General features: G+C 37.0%; 1 protein-coding gene across 1 annotated transcript in view; it reads right to left on the reverse strand.

The window, feature by feature from the left end:
* Window positions 1-3,301: 3,301 nt before the first annotated feature.
* HCN1 (hyperpolarization activated cyclic nucleotide gated potassium channel 1) overlaps window positions 3,302-20,620 on the reverse strand; it is a 241,984-nt gene continuing 224,665 nt past the window's right edge. The window contains exons 7-8 of the mRNA XM_040977681.1: window positions 10,518-10,682; window positions 3,302-7,075 (exon numbers count right to left, since the gene is read on the reverse strand). Coding sequence (XP_040833615.1) covers window positions 6,177-7,075; window positions 10,518-10,682 — 1,064 coding nt within the window. The 3' untranslated portion in view covers window positions 3,302-6,176. The remainder of the gene's footprint in view (window positions 7,076-10,517; window positions 10,683-20,620) is intronic.

Raw genomic sequence — 20,620 nt, forward strand, 5'->3', positions numbered from 1 at the left:
TATGTCAGCTGTCAAAATATAATACTTTGAACAATTCAGAACTGCATCTCTTCAATAGAATGTTCAATAGTATTTTCAGTTGATAACAGAGAAGTGTGGCAAATGATGTTTAATTTTCAGTGTTTGGAAGCTCAGTCCTGAAAAAATAATAGTTGATTTGGCAAACTCATTTTTAATCTTTTATAAAAAATTAGTTTGATAAAACTATAGCCTGTCTTTTTAAACTCCATTATAATTTAAAAAAATATTGGAAATCCTTAATTGTATTCAATTACATAAAGGATTGTATTATAACAATTTTCGCCCAAAAAACTAATAGTTTTGTATTTCCATCACCCCTATTTGGCAAATCCAGTATTTTTTGTAGGCTCAGCATCCTCAAGGCAGTGTAGGATTGTAAAAACCCTGCAACTTTTGTTCTACGCAAGATTATTTTATTTCCTGCCATGATAATAATACAGACATTTCACCATGTATCTTCCAAATTGATAGTCCTTACCCCATAAAATTATGAAGATAAAACATTTATTCTGATAATACAAGTCACTGAGAAATAATTCTGTTGTCGTCATTTAATACATTACTTTCTTCTCTCTTCATTAAGGACCTAAGAAATGCAGAGTCTCATTAATTGAGTCTCATATATGCTTTCAACACTTCTCAAGGGGAAATAGGGAAACTCTGAGCATGGTTTGTCACAAAAACCCTTCCAATATCCAATAGCTGCCACCAACACCACGACAGGAACAGTGCTGGGAGGATTGCAAGAATGGAGTCCTGCAAATGCACAATCGGAAACCACTTAACAGTGACGCTTGGTTCATTATTACATTCATTTTGATCCCGAAAGTATTGATCACTTAGTGAGTTTCTGGCGCCTCAATAATCGTGCATAAGACAAATGCCTCCTCATGTTATGCTCTTATGTAATATCAGAGAGATATTTTTCCAGGAAATCATAATACAATTTTTTTTCTGGCAATCTACTTGTGAATATGCCACAGGATTTTTCTGATATGCAGGAGCTTATGCTTTTCACAGCCTGAAGCCAAGGATATGTGAAAAGGACATGACAACTACTAATGGAATTATTGATTGCTGCTGCAGGATGGAAGGAAGAAAGCCTCTGGGTAAATCTTCAAAATGAGAAGAAAAGAGACATGGGCTGTCTGGCTACCTTTGCTCCTTTTAAAAGTAGAGGGTCTCTTCGCAAGATCCATTGCATAGTTTTTCTATTATAAACAAAGGTGACGCCATTTGTTAAGGAAAGTATTTTAAATGCTTTAGAAAGTCATTGTATTTGAATGTTAGTAGCAGTCGTAGTTAGCCCAGAACATAACAGCATTTCCCTAGGGAAAAAAAATCTGTGCAAAAAGGACATACTGGATAAGGTTATATAACTGAACGAGAACTTGGTATATGCAGCGAAACGTTCTAAAAATTTCGACCCTTCTTTTCAAGTCTTCAATCAGCTTAGCATTCAATTATACTAGAAGGACTATGAGTCTTTTATGTGGTGCTGCATGAGTAACTTTTTAAAGAGAGGTGAGAGGAGAAGATAGAGAGAGAGAGAGAGAGAGAGAGAGAGAGAGAGAGGATCTTCTATTCATAAATGGCTGCAACGGCTTGGGCTGGGTCAGCAAAAGCCAGAAACCAATAACTTCCTCTGTGTCTCCCACTTGGGCAAAGGGTTGAAACAGTTGGGCCATCCTCTGCTGCTTTCCAAGACACATTTTCAAATAGCTGATTTCAAGTGAGAGACAGCCGGGGCTCAAACCAGTGATCATATGGTATTCCACTGTTGCAGGCTGCAATTTTTACCAGCTATGTCACAATGATAATCCCATACATTAATAACTTTATAATGTTAGTAGAACATGTAATGAAAAGTTGGTAGACATAGTGTATATAAACAAAATGACTGCATTTGGGTTTGTGACATATGTTCTAAAATTAACATGGAAATTAAAGGAAGGAAATTTTGTTTAGAGACACGTTGCAATGGCTCAGTTTCTAAATCCTCATCTTGCATGCATCAGGATACCAAACGGGTGTTAGCTCGTGTTCTGGCTGTTCCACTTCCCATTCAGCTCCCTGCCATGCCAGTGGCCTGAGAAAACAGCAGAGGATAGCCCAAAGTTTGGGGACCCTGTACCTGCATAGGAGGCCTGGAAAAAACTCCTGGTTCATGGCTCCATATTGGCTCAGTTCCGGCCATTGCGGCCATTTCAGAAATGAGCCAGCAGATAGAACATTTTCCTGCCTCTCCTTCTCTTCATAAGTTTCATCTGCCATTCCCATACAAATAATTTTTATAAAAAGAAAGGAATCTTGTCCAAGTAGCTTAATTAAATGTTGAAACTGAGTTCCATAACAATGTAATTGGTAAATACAAAAACATAAGTCCATAAATAAGGTATGGAGATTTTTAAAATATTCCTAAAACATAACAGAGGATGCCTACATTTTGCAATGTAAATAATTTCAGGTTTTAAAAAAGTGCAACTTTAATTCTCTTTAAATCACCCACTTCCCATAGGAATTTTAAACATAACTTTAACTGTATACTTTGCAGTGTACAGAAAAGAGTATGCTTATTTATGTCTGTAAACAAAATAACCATTTAAAAATTATTTGATTTTGTTGTAAAGTCAATTATGTATAGAGAGGAGGAGAGACAGAGAGGAAGATCTTCCGTCTGTTGATTCACTTCCCAACTGACCGCAACTGCTGGTGCTGCACTGATCCAAAGCCAGGAGCCCGGAGCCTCCTTCAGGTCTCCCATGTGGGTGCAGGATCCAAAGGCTTTGAGCCGTCCTTGACTGCTATTACAGGCCACAAGCAGGAAGCTGGATGGGAAGCGAGGCTGCCGGGACATGAACCATTGTCCATAGGTGATCCTGGCACGTGTAAGGTGAGGGCTTTAGCTGCTAGGCTACCATGTCTGGGTACAAAGTAATGACTATTTAAAGAGTGGAACAGAATTCATGTAGGAGTCATTAATTTATAGAAAAGTCACCTAGACTTGGAGATAGAATAGACTTTTAGTGAGTAGAATCCATTGTGTTAGAAATGCTTCACCAACAATCATCATTGTGATAAGTTCCATCTAAGGTTTCCATGACAGACTTAAAATCCACTTGTATGAGGAGTTCTATTATCTTGAAAGCCCATGTACAGCCCATAGTGTGGGCTACGTATAGCCTATGTATATCCCAGTGTGACAAAATTATTTCTTGTCACTATTCCAACCACATCCAAGCAATTGTTTGCAAATAAGATAACTGCTAATTTTGGAAGTACAGAGCAAACAATAAAATATACTCAATGTTACCACAAAGGAGATGAAACAAAGGAATGGGTGGAAAATCCCCATTCTTTATGTATTCCTCTCTATCTCAACAGTTATATAGCATATTTATGTTTAATTTTATAATGACTCTTGAGCTGAAGCCTTCTTGGAAATGTTAAAATATGGAGAAAGACAGAGGCAAACCTGTACTCATTAATAAAATAAACATTTGCTTAGAGTATACTGAAAAAATAAATATTCATGATTAGTTTATTTTCTGCTGAATTTATTAATAATCTTTATATATATTTATATATGTATGGCTTTGAGCAAAGACAAAAGAAATACTCTAACTCCTCCCTGATCATAACAGTTAGTGCAAGAGTCAGCTTTTTCATTTTCTTTCCAGCAGCAGAAAGAACAATCTTTTTAATAATACATTTCTTTCTGTACAGATTAAAATTCATACTTAAGGGTTTGACTATTTACAGAAAAAAGAGACAGTAACTTTTCAGCTAGCAATGGACCTTTATATTACAGGAGTGAGAGCCAATTTTTTTCTTAATCTAAGTATATACACATTCATACATATATGTATATAATTTACCCTGTACCAGTTTATTAGGTTAATGTATAAACCTTAGTTTTTTTTGTCCATTCTATTATAAAGTGAATAAAAATTGTATGATTGCACTGAAAGACCATGCACTTGGATTTTACTTATGTTTCCCAATAGTGCTCAAAATAAAAAAAACAAAATTTATATATATATAAAAATATTTCACTACCAAACCCATTAATCCTATCAAATGTAAACCTTTAGTAATTTAAAGGACCAATACATGATCATAATAAATTGCAGTTGATTTTCATATTTTAATAAAATAAAGAAGTTTGTACTGATATGTATATGGTCTTGCAGCTTTCCCATAGGTTCTCGCACAATCCTGACCTGTTACCACAATTCATCAGCGTGTTAATGATAACTTCACATTGACAAGCATTGTTGCCTACCTCCAAACAAGTTGGGATCTGTTAGAAATTAAATATAACAATTTATTTTGGTATTATAGGTATTAAATCCATAAAAGGCATAACAGGCAGCATAGATCCATATTAAAGTTTTCACTTTTGTTTGTGTTTCTGATCCTTGGGTCTGTTGGGAGGCCCTGCCCCACACACTGTGCGATCTTTGTTAAGTCCTTCATAAACGTGTTGCCAGCGTCAAGACACTGAAGGTCTCCACTTTAGGTCAATCCCCCAAGCTGGGATATGTACAGAAGCCAGGCGCTAAGAATCTCCCAGTCGTGTTCGTTCAGTCATCCAGCACATTTGTGTGATGCATCAGGCACCGATGATTACTGAGGGGTTCTCTGAGAAGACGACACTCAGTTCACAGAAAGAGGTACGCAAATGAACAAACGAAGCTCACAGACACTCAGCTTATCCCTTCTCTCTGTCACGGCGTCCATATAATTTTCAGCACATTTAAAATAACAAACCCCCTAACTAAGGTCTATGTTGGTCACCACATGCCTTAAGATTACTAACCATTTAGCTACAATATACAGAGAGCAAAATGTGTGTTGCCCAAACAGACATGATGTCATAATTTATTTATTTCGTTAAATTAACACCATAGTATGCTACAAACTACAGTGAAGACACAGAACACACAACTTCAAATCAAGCTGTGGTTTACAAATAATCATTTAAATGATAATATTGAACAAAAGTGAGACCTCACTTCTAGACTTAAGTCAGAGAGCCAAGTCAGCCTTGTAAGAATTTTAATTAATTAATTAATTTTCGGTTAATGACTTGTTATACTTCTCTATAAACAAGAAATACTGTAAGCCTTTCCTTACAATGACTGATTTGAACCTATTTTTCCTCCAAAGCATGCAGGTACTATTTTCAGATGCTTGGTTATGGCAAGAAGGAAGAAAAGTAATGGTTTTTGGTGTAATACAAGCAATTTGTAGATTCAAGCATACAATTTTGCATAAAATATTGCAGATTAAAATAATGTTATAGATTTCAAACTATTGCAATACAATTGAGTAATTGTCACAGGTTTCATAAAATTTAAAACTCTAAGTTTTGAAGTGAAGCAATAAAACTAAAATTCTTCAACAATGAGTTTTATTTTCATACAACACAGAAGAGCTAGTCTTACTTGGGTTGAAAAAGTTATTTACAACTAACATTGATTGAATCTGGGTAAAGGTCCAATAACACCCAAAGACAAATATCCCCTCAGTTTTCTCAAAAATGGATGCACATGGTCAGAGATTTTCTTAATTGGGGCAATGCCAGTTTCCTATAGGGGCTAAATATGCAGTGTGTTCCTAACCGAATTTAAAATTGAAAGCACCAAAATATTAGATCTATAAAATGAGTTTTGCTAGTTAACCCTCCATAATGAATGATTAGCGATTTTGAGGCCAATTCACAGCAAATGAGGAAGTTATAATTGGTGCTGTTCAGTAGCTCCATTGAGGAACCTTTTTAAAATTAGAGTTTTGTCTCCACTGAATCCAAGAACTCTTCATAAAATAGATAAATACATGTATCAAAGGAATAAAGTAAAAGTAGGTTAAAAATAAATAATCTTACAACAACGGTTTAAATCCTTTAATGTTTTAAAGAAAAGAAGACATATAACACTGAATGCTAAACAGGTCTTTTGCATTTCTCTTGGGATTTTAGATATCTATTTAATAGTATATAGCATATATATATTTTTACATTTGCATGTAGGACAGAGCTGTCTAAAATATCTCTTCATAGTTATAGGGATCTATCAGGAGATCGAATAAAATAAAAGCTGAGAGTCTCAGTTTATTGGAGTATTTCTTTCTGCTTCAACAATCAGCAGGGATCATAAATTTGAAGCAAATCGTGGCTTTTCTGCCTCAGGGTCTGTGTTTAAGACTGAGGAAGACTCTCTCTGCAGAGGGGCAGCTGGTGGAGGGGGTGCAGGAGGGACCCCTCGATTGGGCGGAATGGCTCCCGATGACATCTGTCGGAAGAGGGTGACTCTTTGAGGGACAGTGCTCCTGCTGGCCGCCTGCAGGCCCGCGCTGTGGACAGCTGTCACCGGCTGAGGAATGGAGGCTAAGGACTCGCCCACAGTGGGATGAGGTCTGGAAATCAGAGTGGAAACCTCATGGGGCAGCGAGGGCTGCGAGGCCGAGAGGGGCCTGACTTCTCGGGTCAGGCTGGTGTTATGAAGCGCCTGCGTACTCCTGTGCACTTCGTTTTTCGGCGTGGAACTGCTTGGTGTCTGTGGCTGTTGGGGCTGCTGTTGCTGCTGCTGCTGAGTCTGCGGTACCTGGGACTGTTGGAGCTGCTGTTGCTGCTGCTGCTGAGGCATGAGTGACAACTGGGAGGCAGTGGGGGAGGCATAGTGGAAAGTTCGAGTGGCCAGAGGGCTCTGGACCGGAGGGCTGCAGACCGCGGTGGTGTAGGAGCAGGGTGAGAGGATGGCAGAAGGCTGGGGGGTCTGTGTGCTGGGGCTGGGGGAGTGCAGGTTGCTGTGAGATAGGCTGGTCGCTGTGTACACCGGTGGAGACTGTGTCCTCATGCGTGAGGTTGGGGTAGCAGCTGAGGATGTGGAATTCAGGGCTGTCATTTGAGGATAACTGATTGGAGCAATTGCCTGCACCATCTCCCTGTCATGTTTCACAATCTGCTTCAGGATCTCATTCTCCTGGTTGTTAAAAACACCAGTGTTCAGATCCTTCTGGAACTTTTGCAGAAGAATGGAGTTTTTCTTTCCTGTCAGCAAAAGAAAGATAGGCACTTTGAAAGCTTACATAGGACTGATAACTACACCGGCGAGAGCGGCTCCTGCAGAGAGAAGCAAGTCAGCTTGTCATGGAAGAAAGCCAGCCAATGGCCAAGGACTCACCTCCACTGATTAGCAGAGTGGCATGTACCTCTCCTGTTTTCTGCAAGCAACTGGTAACTTACCTTCTGCCCAGTGCAAGTCAAAAAGGCTGTAATATGGCAATCCTGCTGTGACATAAGGACTTTCACATAAGATAGGCCTAGAATCAAGATTTGAATTTAAAGTTCCTTTTTCAAGGTAGGGCAACAAAGACTAGGTTAGCTATCACTTGACCTACATAAGGAGTATATGATTTAATATGCACCCCTATGCCACAGGTATGTCTGGGATACAATTTACTGAAAAGGAGCTGGGGATAAGGAAAGCTTTAGGAAAAACATATGACCAATAAGTTTATAGGGCAGAAAAGAGAAAAAGAGAAATCTGAGTACACATCCTCGCTGCGGAGACAGATCTACTGCATCTGCTCGACCTGTTAAGAGAAATCTGTCTCTTGGAGTGAAGCAGTGGACCGTTCCATCCCTTGACATGTCCATATCCTAAGAGAGGTGGGTGTGAGTTCCAGCTACTCTGTGTTTCTAACCAGGCGAAGGCCCCTGGGAGGGAGCAGATAACGGCCCAGGTGCTTGGGTTCCTGCCATCCATGTGGCAAGCCTGGATGGAATTCCTGGATTCTGGCTTTGGACTGATGCCACGGGGCCATTGTGGACATTCTCAGTCTCTCCCTCTTTCGTTCTTTTTCTATCACTCTGCCATTCAAGTAAATATATAAAATTTTTCTTAAGAAAAAAGAAACTCTTTATGAAAAACAAAACCCTGCTTTGCTGAATTAAATGCTGCATCCCTGCCAGTGGTTCTGAATTCTAGCCACAGGCTTTTCTAATGACTAGAACTTTATTATTTTTTGTTTGTTTTTAAGATCTACTCATTTACTTTAAAGGATAAGTTATAGAGAGAAAGACAAGGAGAAAGCAAGCTCTTCTACCTGTTGGTTCAGTCTCCAAATACCTACAATAACCAGGTATGGGCCAGGCTAAAGCCAGGTGCCAGGAACTTCCGGCTGTACCACATACCCCATGTAGATGGGTATGTGGGTCATGTGCTGCGTTTCCAGGTGCACTGGCAGGAAGTTGGACTTGGAGAGGAGCAGCTAGAGCACAAACTGACACCTCTGTGGGATGCCAGCACCATAGGCAACGGCTTATACTGGTCATGAGAACACACTGGCCTCATCAGTGTGACTTTAGAGATACTAATGCCCACTTACACCAACTAAAGCTGAATAACCAGACATGCAATCCAGATTTTGCAGCCGGCCTGAGAAGCACAGTATGCCCATTTCTCTTACTGAAGCCAAGGCATACACTACGACAGGCCGTTAGCTCTCCGTAGTCAACAGCCAGCCATTTACCGGCAGAATACAAGGAGAATCAAGTTGGTTAGGATAATAACGGAAAAGCAGTGAATCAATTTGTCAAATCTCTAAATAATCAAATTTAAGGCAATAAAATGTATTTTTGAAATAGAAATGCATGTTATCTCCTTGACTGCTTTGAAAAGCAATCATTTTATCTGACAAACTTTTATTTTTCACAGATAAAACTCCAATATTAGTAATAAATATTAATACATATTTAGCACATTTCCTGAACTAACTATATTTATTAGAAATGCCCATATAACTAAGGAAGATAATTTCTGTTTATGCTTCTATAAATGATCAAAGTTTAATAATCTAAGCATGAAATATCTTGGGGGAAATAATATGTCTTAGTGTGCTGCTATGATTTCAAAGATCAAAAATGCAAACAGTTGGTGCTTACTAGTAGGCATATTGACCGTAAGTTATTTGCTGCAAACTTTCTGATAAAGCGATTAGCCACAACAAGGCAGATGAAAACCAAACTGTGTAAAATGAACAGATATTCTTTGTTGAAACTTCCTGTTTGTAAAACTTGCTAAAAATGTTTAACTCTTTTGGAACAATTTAAATATTCAGAAATTAGTTCTCTTACCCTGAAAAATGTATTCCTACATGAGAAAGAACAAAGATATTTTCAGATAAGTATACTTTCTACAGTACCTGAGTACCAAATTTCCTATGGACACTATTGTCTTAGATGTTAAATCCTAAAACGCTCAGTATATACTTATCTCTATTGGTAACACCCAAGCCTACTGCTATGTCTAATTTTCTTATATACAGAGAAAAATGCGAAGTGCATGAAAAAAAAAAACACTGACATAGCATGCATTGGTCTAAAGTTCTTACCTTCAATCAGAATAGTTCCTCTTTGTTCCATTCTAACAGATCCCAGCCCTACCTCCTTTGAGTTCAGTTATTTTTTCCCTCCCTTCCCTCCTTTCTTCAAAAATTACTCATTTTGTACTGAGAACTGTGAATGCAATGGTGAGTTAGACATGATTTCTAGAGCAATTACAAAAATAAAAGCAAGTGCTGCCAAGGAGAAAGCTCTGCGGTTAAGTGGGACGTCTCCAGCACAGGCACCTTCTCTGGGCTGGGGGAGTGTTAGCGATGACTTCAGCAGGGAGAGTGACATCCAAAGGAAATACAAAGACCGGGGAGAGTTCAGCTGAGAAAGAGGGCGGACAGAGTATGGTAGGGTGAGTGAAGAGGGCTGAGGTGTGGAAAACGAAACCATACTACCTTATGGCGTATAAGAATGTGCCAGCATATCTAGGGATGTTAATAGCAGTGCAATCAGATCTAACTGCACTATAGCAATTCTGCAGATCTTTAAACTACCGTGAAGTCTATAGTATATGATTTCAAGTGATGCCCTTTAAAATACTTTCTATGTTTGCAGAGTAAAGAATCTACGTAAGGACTTCTACCAAGGCCTTTTTTTTTCTCCTCTTGAGTCTGTATTACAAACTTTTCAATAAGTTTCTGCTTATTGAACTGAATTTAATCGACAGGGGCAATTTAAAATAAACCAATTTCCAATTCTTTATTTAACAATCAAATACTGACTCATAGAAAAAACAACACCCTTGTGATAAAAATTAGTTTGTCATGCAGACTCATGATATGTTATCTGAAATTATATGCTAAGTCTAGAAATTACCTAGAAATGGTGTTATTGCCTTTTACCTGAGATTCAAACTGTTTTGGTATCTCTCGGGAAATCAGATTGTGTGTCTAATAAAAATGACTTGAACACGTGAAGCCAAAATCTTAAAAGACATACATGGGGCCAGAGACATTTTAAGGAAAAATGGCTACAACTACAACTAAGTACTAATTTTTAGGCAAACTGAAAGCAATGTATGAGCTTATGATTATAAACTCCCATTATTTATCCGTATTGCAAGCGACTTGTACATGAGGAACACGGTAAACAGTACCTATTCGGTCTAGTCGGTCAATAGCAACGGTCTCGAAAGCTCTTCTCATCATAGGGTACTCCTCCAGGACCTCATTGAAATTATCCACCGAAAGAGAGTAGAGACGGCAATACGTATCCGCTCGGACACTGGCTGTGCGACGTCCTTTAGTCAGCAAGCAAATCTCTATAAAAACAAGAAATATTTGTTCGCAAATTTTAGCTCTCTTCCAACTACACATTTCTTGATGCGAGAAACCGCATCAGCAGTATTTTCTGTCTTACTAAGAAATTCCTCCTAATTTTCAATACTAAATATTACAATAATAGTGTTTTCAACAACTGAAGTTGTTGGTTCAAAAAGAAATATTTATCTTCCCTGAAATCTCTAATACTGTCACATTAAAATGAAAACAAAAAAAGATGCACAAAAAGTAAAGAAAAAATTCACAGTGGAGTTGAGGTCAGAAACAGGTTATAATGCCACAGCAACTTCGGTGGGTTCTAGAAGGTTCAATGCTGATGGGATAATAGAGATGAAATGAAGTGAGTCCAACCATTGACTGAGAAACTCCTCTCACTGAAGCTCATGATACTACTGTATGAACTATGAGTTAGTGAAGAAATTAATAAGAAAAATCTTTTTGTAGAAAGGAAAATAAAAGCAAAAATAGCAATACCGATGAGATGTAGCAAAAACAGTACTGAAAGGGCTACTGATTGTGTATTTTGCATGAAGGACTCTCTGCCATTGCCCATACTACAATGTCAGGATACACTTAAATAGTAGAATGATGGAGTTCAGACTGTTTATAAAAGGCTATACTATTGTACTAATAATCTAGGGGGAAATCAATGTGGGGGAAGAAGGATTTGTGGAAGTGGAAAGGGAAATCCCAGAGCCTATTGAACTGCATCATAAAATAGTAAAATAAATAAATTAAAAAACTCCTCTCGTGAAATAAAAGTGGACCAGGTTCACATGGATGCTTTAAAGGCATGCCGTAATACACTTGTATCTTTCCATCAAGATCAGAATAAGGAAATTCTATTCCAAATGCACACAGGTGCTTTCTAGCTAAATGTCATTTAGGGAAGGTTGTTTTGGAAATCTACATTCCAAAAAACACATTAAACCTTTGCAAATCTGAATTTTCATACATGATCGCTAAATATAATAACAATTTTTATTTCACCTATAATGAAATATAGGTCTTGATTTTTAAAATTGGCAATATTGAAAAATTATTGTCAAAATAACCAACACGGAAATAAATGCAAAAGGGACCCACACCACTGAAGCCAGCTGGGCAGTGCATCCAGCTGCCAACCGCGAACCAAAATCTCATCAAGTCAAGGTAGGAATAAATTGTCACATGCCTCACTGCCCTCAGATTTAGCTGAGAGGCGATTCCTCCATCATTCATAGAAAAATCTAAACACTTCACCCTTGAACTTTTTCAGTGCCCTCCCACAGAGACGAACAAGGATCTGGTATGTGATTGAGACAAAAGCACATAGAATTATCAAACATAAGAAGGCTAAGACCACAGTTTTCCTGATTGTATCCAGCTTTAAGAAACCTTTAGAACACTCTGAACTTTTCCTTTTGATATGAAATCCGTCAACACTCAACTGTTTAAAAGTTAATCAAACACCTTGAATTATAAATGCCTTTAAAAAGCAAACAGTTTTAAAAAATTCATCAAGTGATTTCAGATTTTAGAAACCTGACATGTGTTTTTCGAAGTGATATCATGACAGCTCTGTTTTCTGGGTGTGTTGATAGCTTAGACCACATGGAAAAAAAAAACAAGGGAAGATACCATAGTCTCAGTAGTTAATACATTCATTAGATATTTATGAAGCAAGTCTGTTATAGCAAAAATAAGTTGTTCACACACTATTTTCCCCAATTCCCAGCTGTTTTTTTGATTCGCACTCACACAACCACAGATCCATTACAAGCACACATAAATAAGATTTGCATGTATACTATCTTAATTGCTCTATTGTAAGTTAATATCACCTCATTTTGACCAAATTCTTTAGTGCAATGTTTATGACATTTCAATATGGACAGGAAGTGAAGATACATTGCACTATGCATTTCTACTCTCACATAAAAGGACTCCCAATGAAGCTGTTAAATCTTGACAATAGGATACTAGATTTTTTTAATCATTGTCTATACTTGTAATGTCATGATACACTTAAATAGCAGAATGTTGGACTTGTGATTGTTCTTGAAGGAATATACTATTATAACAATATGGGGGGAAACTTTCCGGGGGAATGAGAGTGGTGGAAAGGGGAATCCCTGTGCTTATGGAACAATGTCATGAAAAAGAATTGAAAAAAAACACACTTAAATTTCTAAAACAAATAAGGTTCCATGTTTAGGAGAAATTTCTAAAAAGTAGGAAAAATGAATAGAAACAAAGGATAGCCTGAATTCAAATCAACGATGACTGTCCCTTTACTGGTACCTTGACAGAAACCATGGGGAATACAAAATAGTGTATGATATTGATCTTATCCAAAAGAATTGACATGGAACTTCAGATTCCAGCATTATAGTTTTTAAAAACTTAGGAATAATTACAAAGCATATGTTTCTAAATTACAGAGATCCAGACAATACATCATTCATCATAGTACAGCTTTATGTTTCTTAGGTGACATGAAGGGCAGTGGTTAGGCTTTTTGAAGGCAGAGTATGGAATTGGTGAAGACCAGAGAAAGAGAATGGAGCACAACAGGATCAAAAGGAATAATGAGCACAGGGAAAGTAAAGTGAGTGGAAGGAGAAAGGGTCATGGACAGTCCCAGCATGCTACGAGGTCAGTTATGCAGAAACGAGTCCTCCAACTATGAGAGGCTGAAACTTGACCTACACTGCCACTGCTGGGCTCCTGAGGAGGCAATCTGTGTGTGACATTGTACAGAACACGGTGGGGAGTTCTCACAATCCACATACCTTGACATACACAGGAATGGCAGTCAACCTCTCTGTTTCAAGTTTTCTTATTGAGACATACTAATAATTACTCATAATTGGTTTATAAGATAAACCAATTGGTAATGAAAAAATTTTATTTTTGCTTTGCATTTTTTTGTAATGTGTGTCTGTGTGGAACTCATGTTCTACCTGATGATTCACTTCCCAAATGCCTGCAATAGGTGGGTTTGGGCCAGGCTGAAGGCAGGAGAAGGAACTCAGCTTTGGTTTCCCATGTAGGCGACAGGGTTTCAAACTTGAGTCATCTCCTGTTCTCCTAGGGAAAATGTGATTTGGAAGCTGGATCAGGAGCAGTCTGGAATTAAGCCCAGGGACCCCAAACTGGTATGGGGACATCTCTAGCTACATGCTTATTGCTTTACCAGATATCCACCTGTGCAAAGAATGTGTGATGCTAATTTTTGGTATAAGGTAAAGGGGATTTGCTAGAAAAAAATTAATCTCTGCTAAGAATCAATATAATGAAGTTTCAACAGAACCAGAAAGATGATGAGGCATTCAAGGATTTTGAACACACACATAAAAGTTAATACTAGAAGCTGTCCAGTGAGTTAAAAGTTATTTTGGAAAAAAAATTTAAAACAGCATCCACAGAAAATACCATTTCATTAAACTCTTGCTGACATTAAGCAAATTGCTTCTTTCTAAAAATAAGTAATTGTGTGTGTATGTGCGCACGTGTGTGTCTGTGCAAGTGCACACAAGTTCACAAACTTTTATCACATGACTCAGTAAATCTGTGCTAATTTGCTTAGCCAGGTAATGCATACTCTAACTATCATCATCCATAACTTGGAAAGCAGCATGTATGATTGGCTGACTGAAGACTTTCCCCACATTGATTCTATATATTTTATTGTGGGTTTGATACAGGTCTAATTGCCTCTTCTGGGGAATGAGCAGCTAGAAAAGCCATAACGTGTGAATTATGGGATTGATATCTCCTTAAAATGGTTCTTGGGAAACACTCTAGTTTCCTAAAGGGCATGTTTCTAGAGATCCAATCTTTCTCCTACACTCTCGAGACCGTTCCTTGCTCCTTTCTTCCTACAGTCCCCTATAATAAACTCCACATTGCCTAAGTTAATCTGAGCTTGTCTCTGCTATACAAACTGAAATGCTTGATTCACACACATCTGCGTGCAAGTGCTGTTTAGGTCTAGTAATTCAAACGAGCCAATTTATCTTTTATCTTTCTCATGATAGATTATAATGAGTTCTTTAAAGCTAAAATAGTAATAGCTTTGTAGCATCCTTGAAGGGAATAGAAAATTAATATCTTCTTCATTTTGTGTGAAATAGTCCAAGGTATCAGTACAGAGTCCAACTGGAAATGCCTTTGTGCAAAAGAACAACAATTTAGCAGGCAAATAATTAGGAAATACTAGCATAACCATCCCTCAACCAGTAAAATACCTATACTTACACAGGACTTTTAACAATGGTACATATCCAGTGATATTTTGCCACTATAAAACCACTGTTCTGTGCAAAAGCAATGAACACAGGGAAGGTAATTATTACAATTATCAAAATAAAACTGAAGCTCTAAATGTAAAAATGCTGTGTCTGGGTTCAAGAATGTATTAATGAAAAGAAATACCTCAGCTCATTAATTAGTCGGTTTGGTTAGTAATGCATATTAATCGAGAGGGGTAAAATGTATAGGTATTTAGAGAATGACAGTGATCAGTAAAATATTTTTTATAACGCTTGGATTTTGCCTACAACATAGTATTCATAATGAATTAAGTTTGAGGAAAAGGTTAGTTTCGAAATGAACATGTAGACATGAGATCTTTGCTTCCTAAAGAGTTTACACTTATTTGTTCAAGTATATATTTTAAAGGTAGAGTGAGAAAGAAAGAGTGAGAGGTATCTTTCACCTACTGAACCACTCCCCAAATGGCCATGATGGTCATGGTCACCCTGGTCAAAGCTGCAGAGTCTAAACTCTATCCAAGTCTCCCACACAGATTACAGGGCTTCACCTGCTGCTTTCCAAGGCACATTAGCAGGAATATAGAAGCAGGGCAGCTGGGATTCGAACCAGCACCCTGACATGTGATGCTGCCACGGTATACAAAAATATAAACAGGTGTGCCACAGCAGTGGACCAAGAACCAGGGGTGTTATAGACAAATACTCCATCTTCCCAGGGGTCGGTATACAGATTTTGTAACCAGACTTATATCATTTAAATTAATTAAAAATAAATCTAAGATAAAGATATTATGTAATTCATTATAATACTATGCCACAGTAAATTATGTTCACATTGATACTTGACTGCCCATTATCTGGGATTTACTTTCGTGCTTTCTTTTTGAATGTTTCCTTGTTTTATGTGTTAACACTCTTTCTATCTATACACATATTTTCTTACATTCTTGATATTTGGCACATGGCTGTGAACGTGCAAAGGGAATCCAGAGCAGAAAACTACTTGTCAGGCAACACAGGAATGTGCAAAAAGGAGGAAAATCTAACTAGCGGAAAAAATGGAGTAAGAACAACACTAGAACTTGCTAGACCGGAGTCCTTTCAGAAGTGAGAAGGTCCTCCAATATGGACAATCAGAATAAACCAGGATGGTCTGATTCCAAACCACTCCAATTAAGACTTGATTTGACTGACATTTCTAAGCACCAGCTTCCCTATCCGTAAGTCTGAGATTTATTTCCCAATTACTTGTTGATGAAATAGAAATAATAATAAAACATTTCCCTTTTCAAAAACCATTTTTTTTGTAGTTTGTCTTGGAGCAGTGGACAAGGAACCTGTAACAATGTACCTCAAAATTAATCTGTTTACAAGGTACTGACTAAAAACAGAAACGGATTTTGTTTTCCTTGAGCTCAAGTAAAACAAATACCCTAGTCTCAGAATCCTGATTTACCAAGGTATACCGTTAATTACTATTTCTGCACCATCATTATCATCATTAGCAGAAATTCCTAAATTGAATAAATTGGAATATGAACCACAGATACGTAACTTCAAAGGTCCAATAAAAGTGAAGAAAAAGAAAGTTAATTCGAATGCCACGTACCCATTATTAACTACTGCACTGTGTTCCAATACACAGGACCAAATGCCTAGTTGGAGCACCCTCCGTCTACTACATACCTTACACTAGAAATCTAATACTGAGGAATTGACAATAGTGGTGATGAGGATAACTTTCGGATCACATCTCCATAACCACACTTGATCCGTGGTGTTGTATATGCTGCTGCTTTGTGTCTTTGCACACTTTTTGCATCATCTTTACAACAGAAGCTTAAAATTATGTTTCAGCTATCAAAGCAACTATAATTAAACTCTTTGGGACATTTGCTTTAATTATACAATCTTTTTTGGATAATCTGCTTGGAACATTCTAAAATAAATGCTAATCTCTTTGTTAATGAGAAAAAGCTATTTAAACCATTATAAATGCTTTCCAAAAACTCTATTTTTCTTTTCCATTCAAGTATCAGGTAATTGTAACTGGCTTACCAGTTTAATTAATCAAGATAAAAAGACCTTTTCTAAGAAAGTCTACAGCATTTAGATACAGAAAAAAAAATTGAAAAACGACAATGTTTATATTACCGTGAATAACCAGCAGCCAATAGACAAATGATTACGGGGCAATGTTTGATTTAGCAAGGGCTTCTTCTTTAGTGTGTAAAGAAAACAATTTTCAAGGGAGATGCAGATGAAGAATATAAAGACATTCTCATTTGAGATTAGCTGTAGTACATATGTTCAAAAAGGTTAATGGAGCACTGATAGCTCAAGTAATTGGGTTCCTGAGATGAACATGGACAGGTGAATTAGGTCCCTGGTTCCTGCCTTTAGTTGGCCCTACCTGAGCTTTGGATACATTCAAAGGCTTAAGAGTGTATTGAAGTTCTCTGTTAGGCTGTGTGTGTGTGTGTGTGTGTGTGTGTGTGTGTGTGTGTGTGTACTGATCCCCTTGCCTTTCAGATAAAAATTTTTTTCAGAAAGTTCCCGGGGAATGTGTATTATGAAGATACTTTGATTAAAGAAAGAAATGATGAAAGACTCACATTTGAAAGTTCTCCAATGTTGAGATGTCCAGCTAAATTTTATCGTATGTTTACTGATATGAAACCGTTTTAGAAGACTGTAAGTACACTGAAATCTATAAAACCATTTTTGGATATCTCCATGGTTAAGTGCCACCACGTATTATTTTTAGGTGGAATGGCCTGGGTTATTCACCCAAGTACTCAATGTAATTAGTCATTGTGCTGACAGTGGCCATGCTGTCAAGGATATCCTTCATTACACTATAAAGTGGCTTTTTATGAAGGAGAGAGAGTTCTTTTTAATGTATGCAGGACATTCAAGAGGTATGTAGAAATCGTGATTTAAAATAAGCTTGTTTTGTTGTAAAAATCGAAAATGCATGCATAACATTGTTTACAATCACATTTTCAATAAACATTTAAAATTCCCAATTTATGAGCTTAAAATATTCATGAATTTATCATATACACAAATATGTGTTGCATGGTTGTACCCGTGTGCATGCGAACACACACACCCAAACACACCATTCAGAGGCTGTGTTGCATCCACATATTGGACAAACAGCAGATAAAAATGTTTATAAAGTATGCACAGGTTATATACAAATATTTTACATTATTTATGAAAGTTAGGCATCTAATGATTTTGGGATCCAAGAAGGATCTGGAACTGAGCAATGAATATATGTACAGACAAAACCCTTTATCCCTACAACTATTTCATAAAATATTAACTTGAATTTACTAATGCACTCAACCTGAATGACATTGCCTAATCTACTTAAAGGTCAAAGATCTGGTTGATCTAAAGATCAGTACTTGATTTCAGCCACAGTGAAGTTATTCTTATGATGCCAATAAACCTTGACAGATATTGTTTGGGGTTGATTAAAACAGCATGCATAGAGAGGAGATTATACTAATGCACTGTTAAGTCCTCTCTTTCCAATCATTTTTGAAATGTCTTAGAGGTAAATGATGACATTAATAAATTTATGTAAGGTAAAAATCTAAAGAAACTGAAACAAAAATAAATTTATTTGATAGCTAATCAGGAGCAAAGTGATCCAAAGCATGGCTCCAAAGAGACTTAGCATCTGTGCATGGAAACGCTTGTTTTAACAAGTCCAACTGTGTTTTCTAACTATGCCAATCCTTCCCCCTTGGCTAAGGCAGAATCCAGTTTACAGAATATATCAAACTGCAGCTTTCTTGCTGAGAGGAGTTGAACACTGCTTCAATTTCCCAGTTGGGAGCTGGTATTTCATCATGAACCAGGCATATTAAGTTGTTGTGTAAATGGAAAAACCACAATGTAGGCCATATGGCAGCTTCTTTTTGCAGGAGAGAAGAGACCTTCAAACTACACTGTTAAATCTGAGAATCATTTGATGTTATAGTTACTGGTTTGGATGTAGCTGAAGGAAACATCTTCATTCTTTTTCAACCATTCTTTCTTCTTTATGCTACATAAGAGTTATGTATCCAGTTAAAGTTGAAAAAAATATGTAGATCAATCCTAAATCTATTATATATGGACTGGAATTTCCAAAGCTTCTATTAAATAATGGAGGAAAACTATTTATTTTAAAATCAATTTGCAGGTCCACATGTAGGATCTTGCCATGCTTTGTAATAAACTAGAAAGACTTAAAATCAGCAGAAACAAACTCCTGGACTGAAGCAATGGAAGTGGTCCCACATAATTTCTACTGAACACACTATTCACGTTTTATAATTGGCTCAGAAATTATCCATCCATCTAAAATTTAGTACTATGGTCGAAGGCTAGTCAGGTGTCATTCCAACTGCTGCAGGCATAAAACAAAGTTTTTATTGTCATGGATTCTAAATTATAGAGAAAGAGATTAAAAAGTACTAACACAAGTAAGATAATTTGAATAATGGTAAGAGCTATATAAAACAAAACAAGGTTATGAGATAGAATTATTATATATATACATAAACATATACATATATAAATGTTGATGTGTAGAGAGATTTTGACAACTACTGCAACTGTTGCTTCTTTGGTTGCTTCAATGATGTGTATTTTCTTCCCAGGATTCTCTTTTCAATGTTGCAAAATATGCAAAAGTTTCTGAAGCACTGATTTCTATTTCAAGTTACTCACTGATATATTCAAGGTCTCAACTTCTTTGCCTCTTTCTGCTGTCTCAAATTCCTGTCCAAATCTATGCAATATCTTTAGAGTTACAAATGAGAAGCCTTCAAGAAAAAGATATTCACTGCTTAAAAGTCTTAGTAGATTCAACCTTCTTTTTCACAGAATAATCACATCCTCTCCCCTGCCTGCCGCTTTGGAGTTCCACATTATTCTTTGTTCTCAAGGCGTTCCAATATTTAGTTCAGACACAGCAGGTCAAAGCACATAGTGAAAGAGAAGACTTCAGCATTACATGCAAAATGTGTTTTTAAATGTCATCTTCTGGGCTGAAAATGAAATATTACATTCTCTGGTATCCCTTATTTTCTTATTTTGTTTTTTCTATGGTTATTTATTTTTCTTTAAAAATTATTTATTTATTTTGAATTAAAAATATTATTTTAGGATACAGTTCCACAGGCTCTGGGATTTCCTTAGGCCCCTCCGCAAACCTCTTCCCCCCACCCCCCAATGACTGCTCCTGTGTTCTTACAGCAGTATAGTCCTTCATAAACAGTCATAAGTTCATCATTCCACTAGTTAAGTATATCCTGTCATTGCAGGTAAGGACAATGGTAGAAAGTCTAACATCCTTTTGTCAAGATACATTTTACAGTTTCATTAGGAGTATGTCTTTGACTTGGAAGTAGAGATTGTATCTTCACATCTGATAGGATAGTCTCTATCACACAGTTACTATACATTCCTTAAATGAAAAGCCATAAAATAAAATCAACAACAGGCAGAAAAACAGAAAGTTCCCAACAATGTGAATTAAATAACACATTAATGAATGACCATTGTGTCACTGAAGAAATGAAAAGGAAAATCAAAAACCTTCTTGACGAAAAAGATTCTACTGCATGAGCCATTTGCACTCCTGTTTTATCATC

The sequence above is a fragment of the Ochotona curzoniae genome, unplaced genomic scaffold, assembly GCF_017591425.1.
Source record: "Ochotona curzoniae isolate NIBS_2020 unplaced genomic scaffold, NIBS_Ocur_1.0 contig_2754, whole genome shotgun sequence".
Classification (NCBI taxonomy): domain Eukaryota; kingdom Metazoa; phylum Chordata; class Mammalia; order Lagomorpha; family Ochotonidae; genus Ochotona; species Ochotona curzoniae.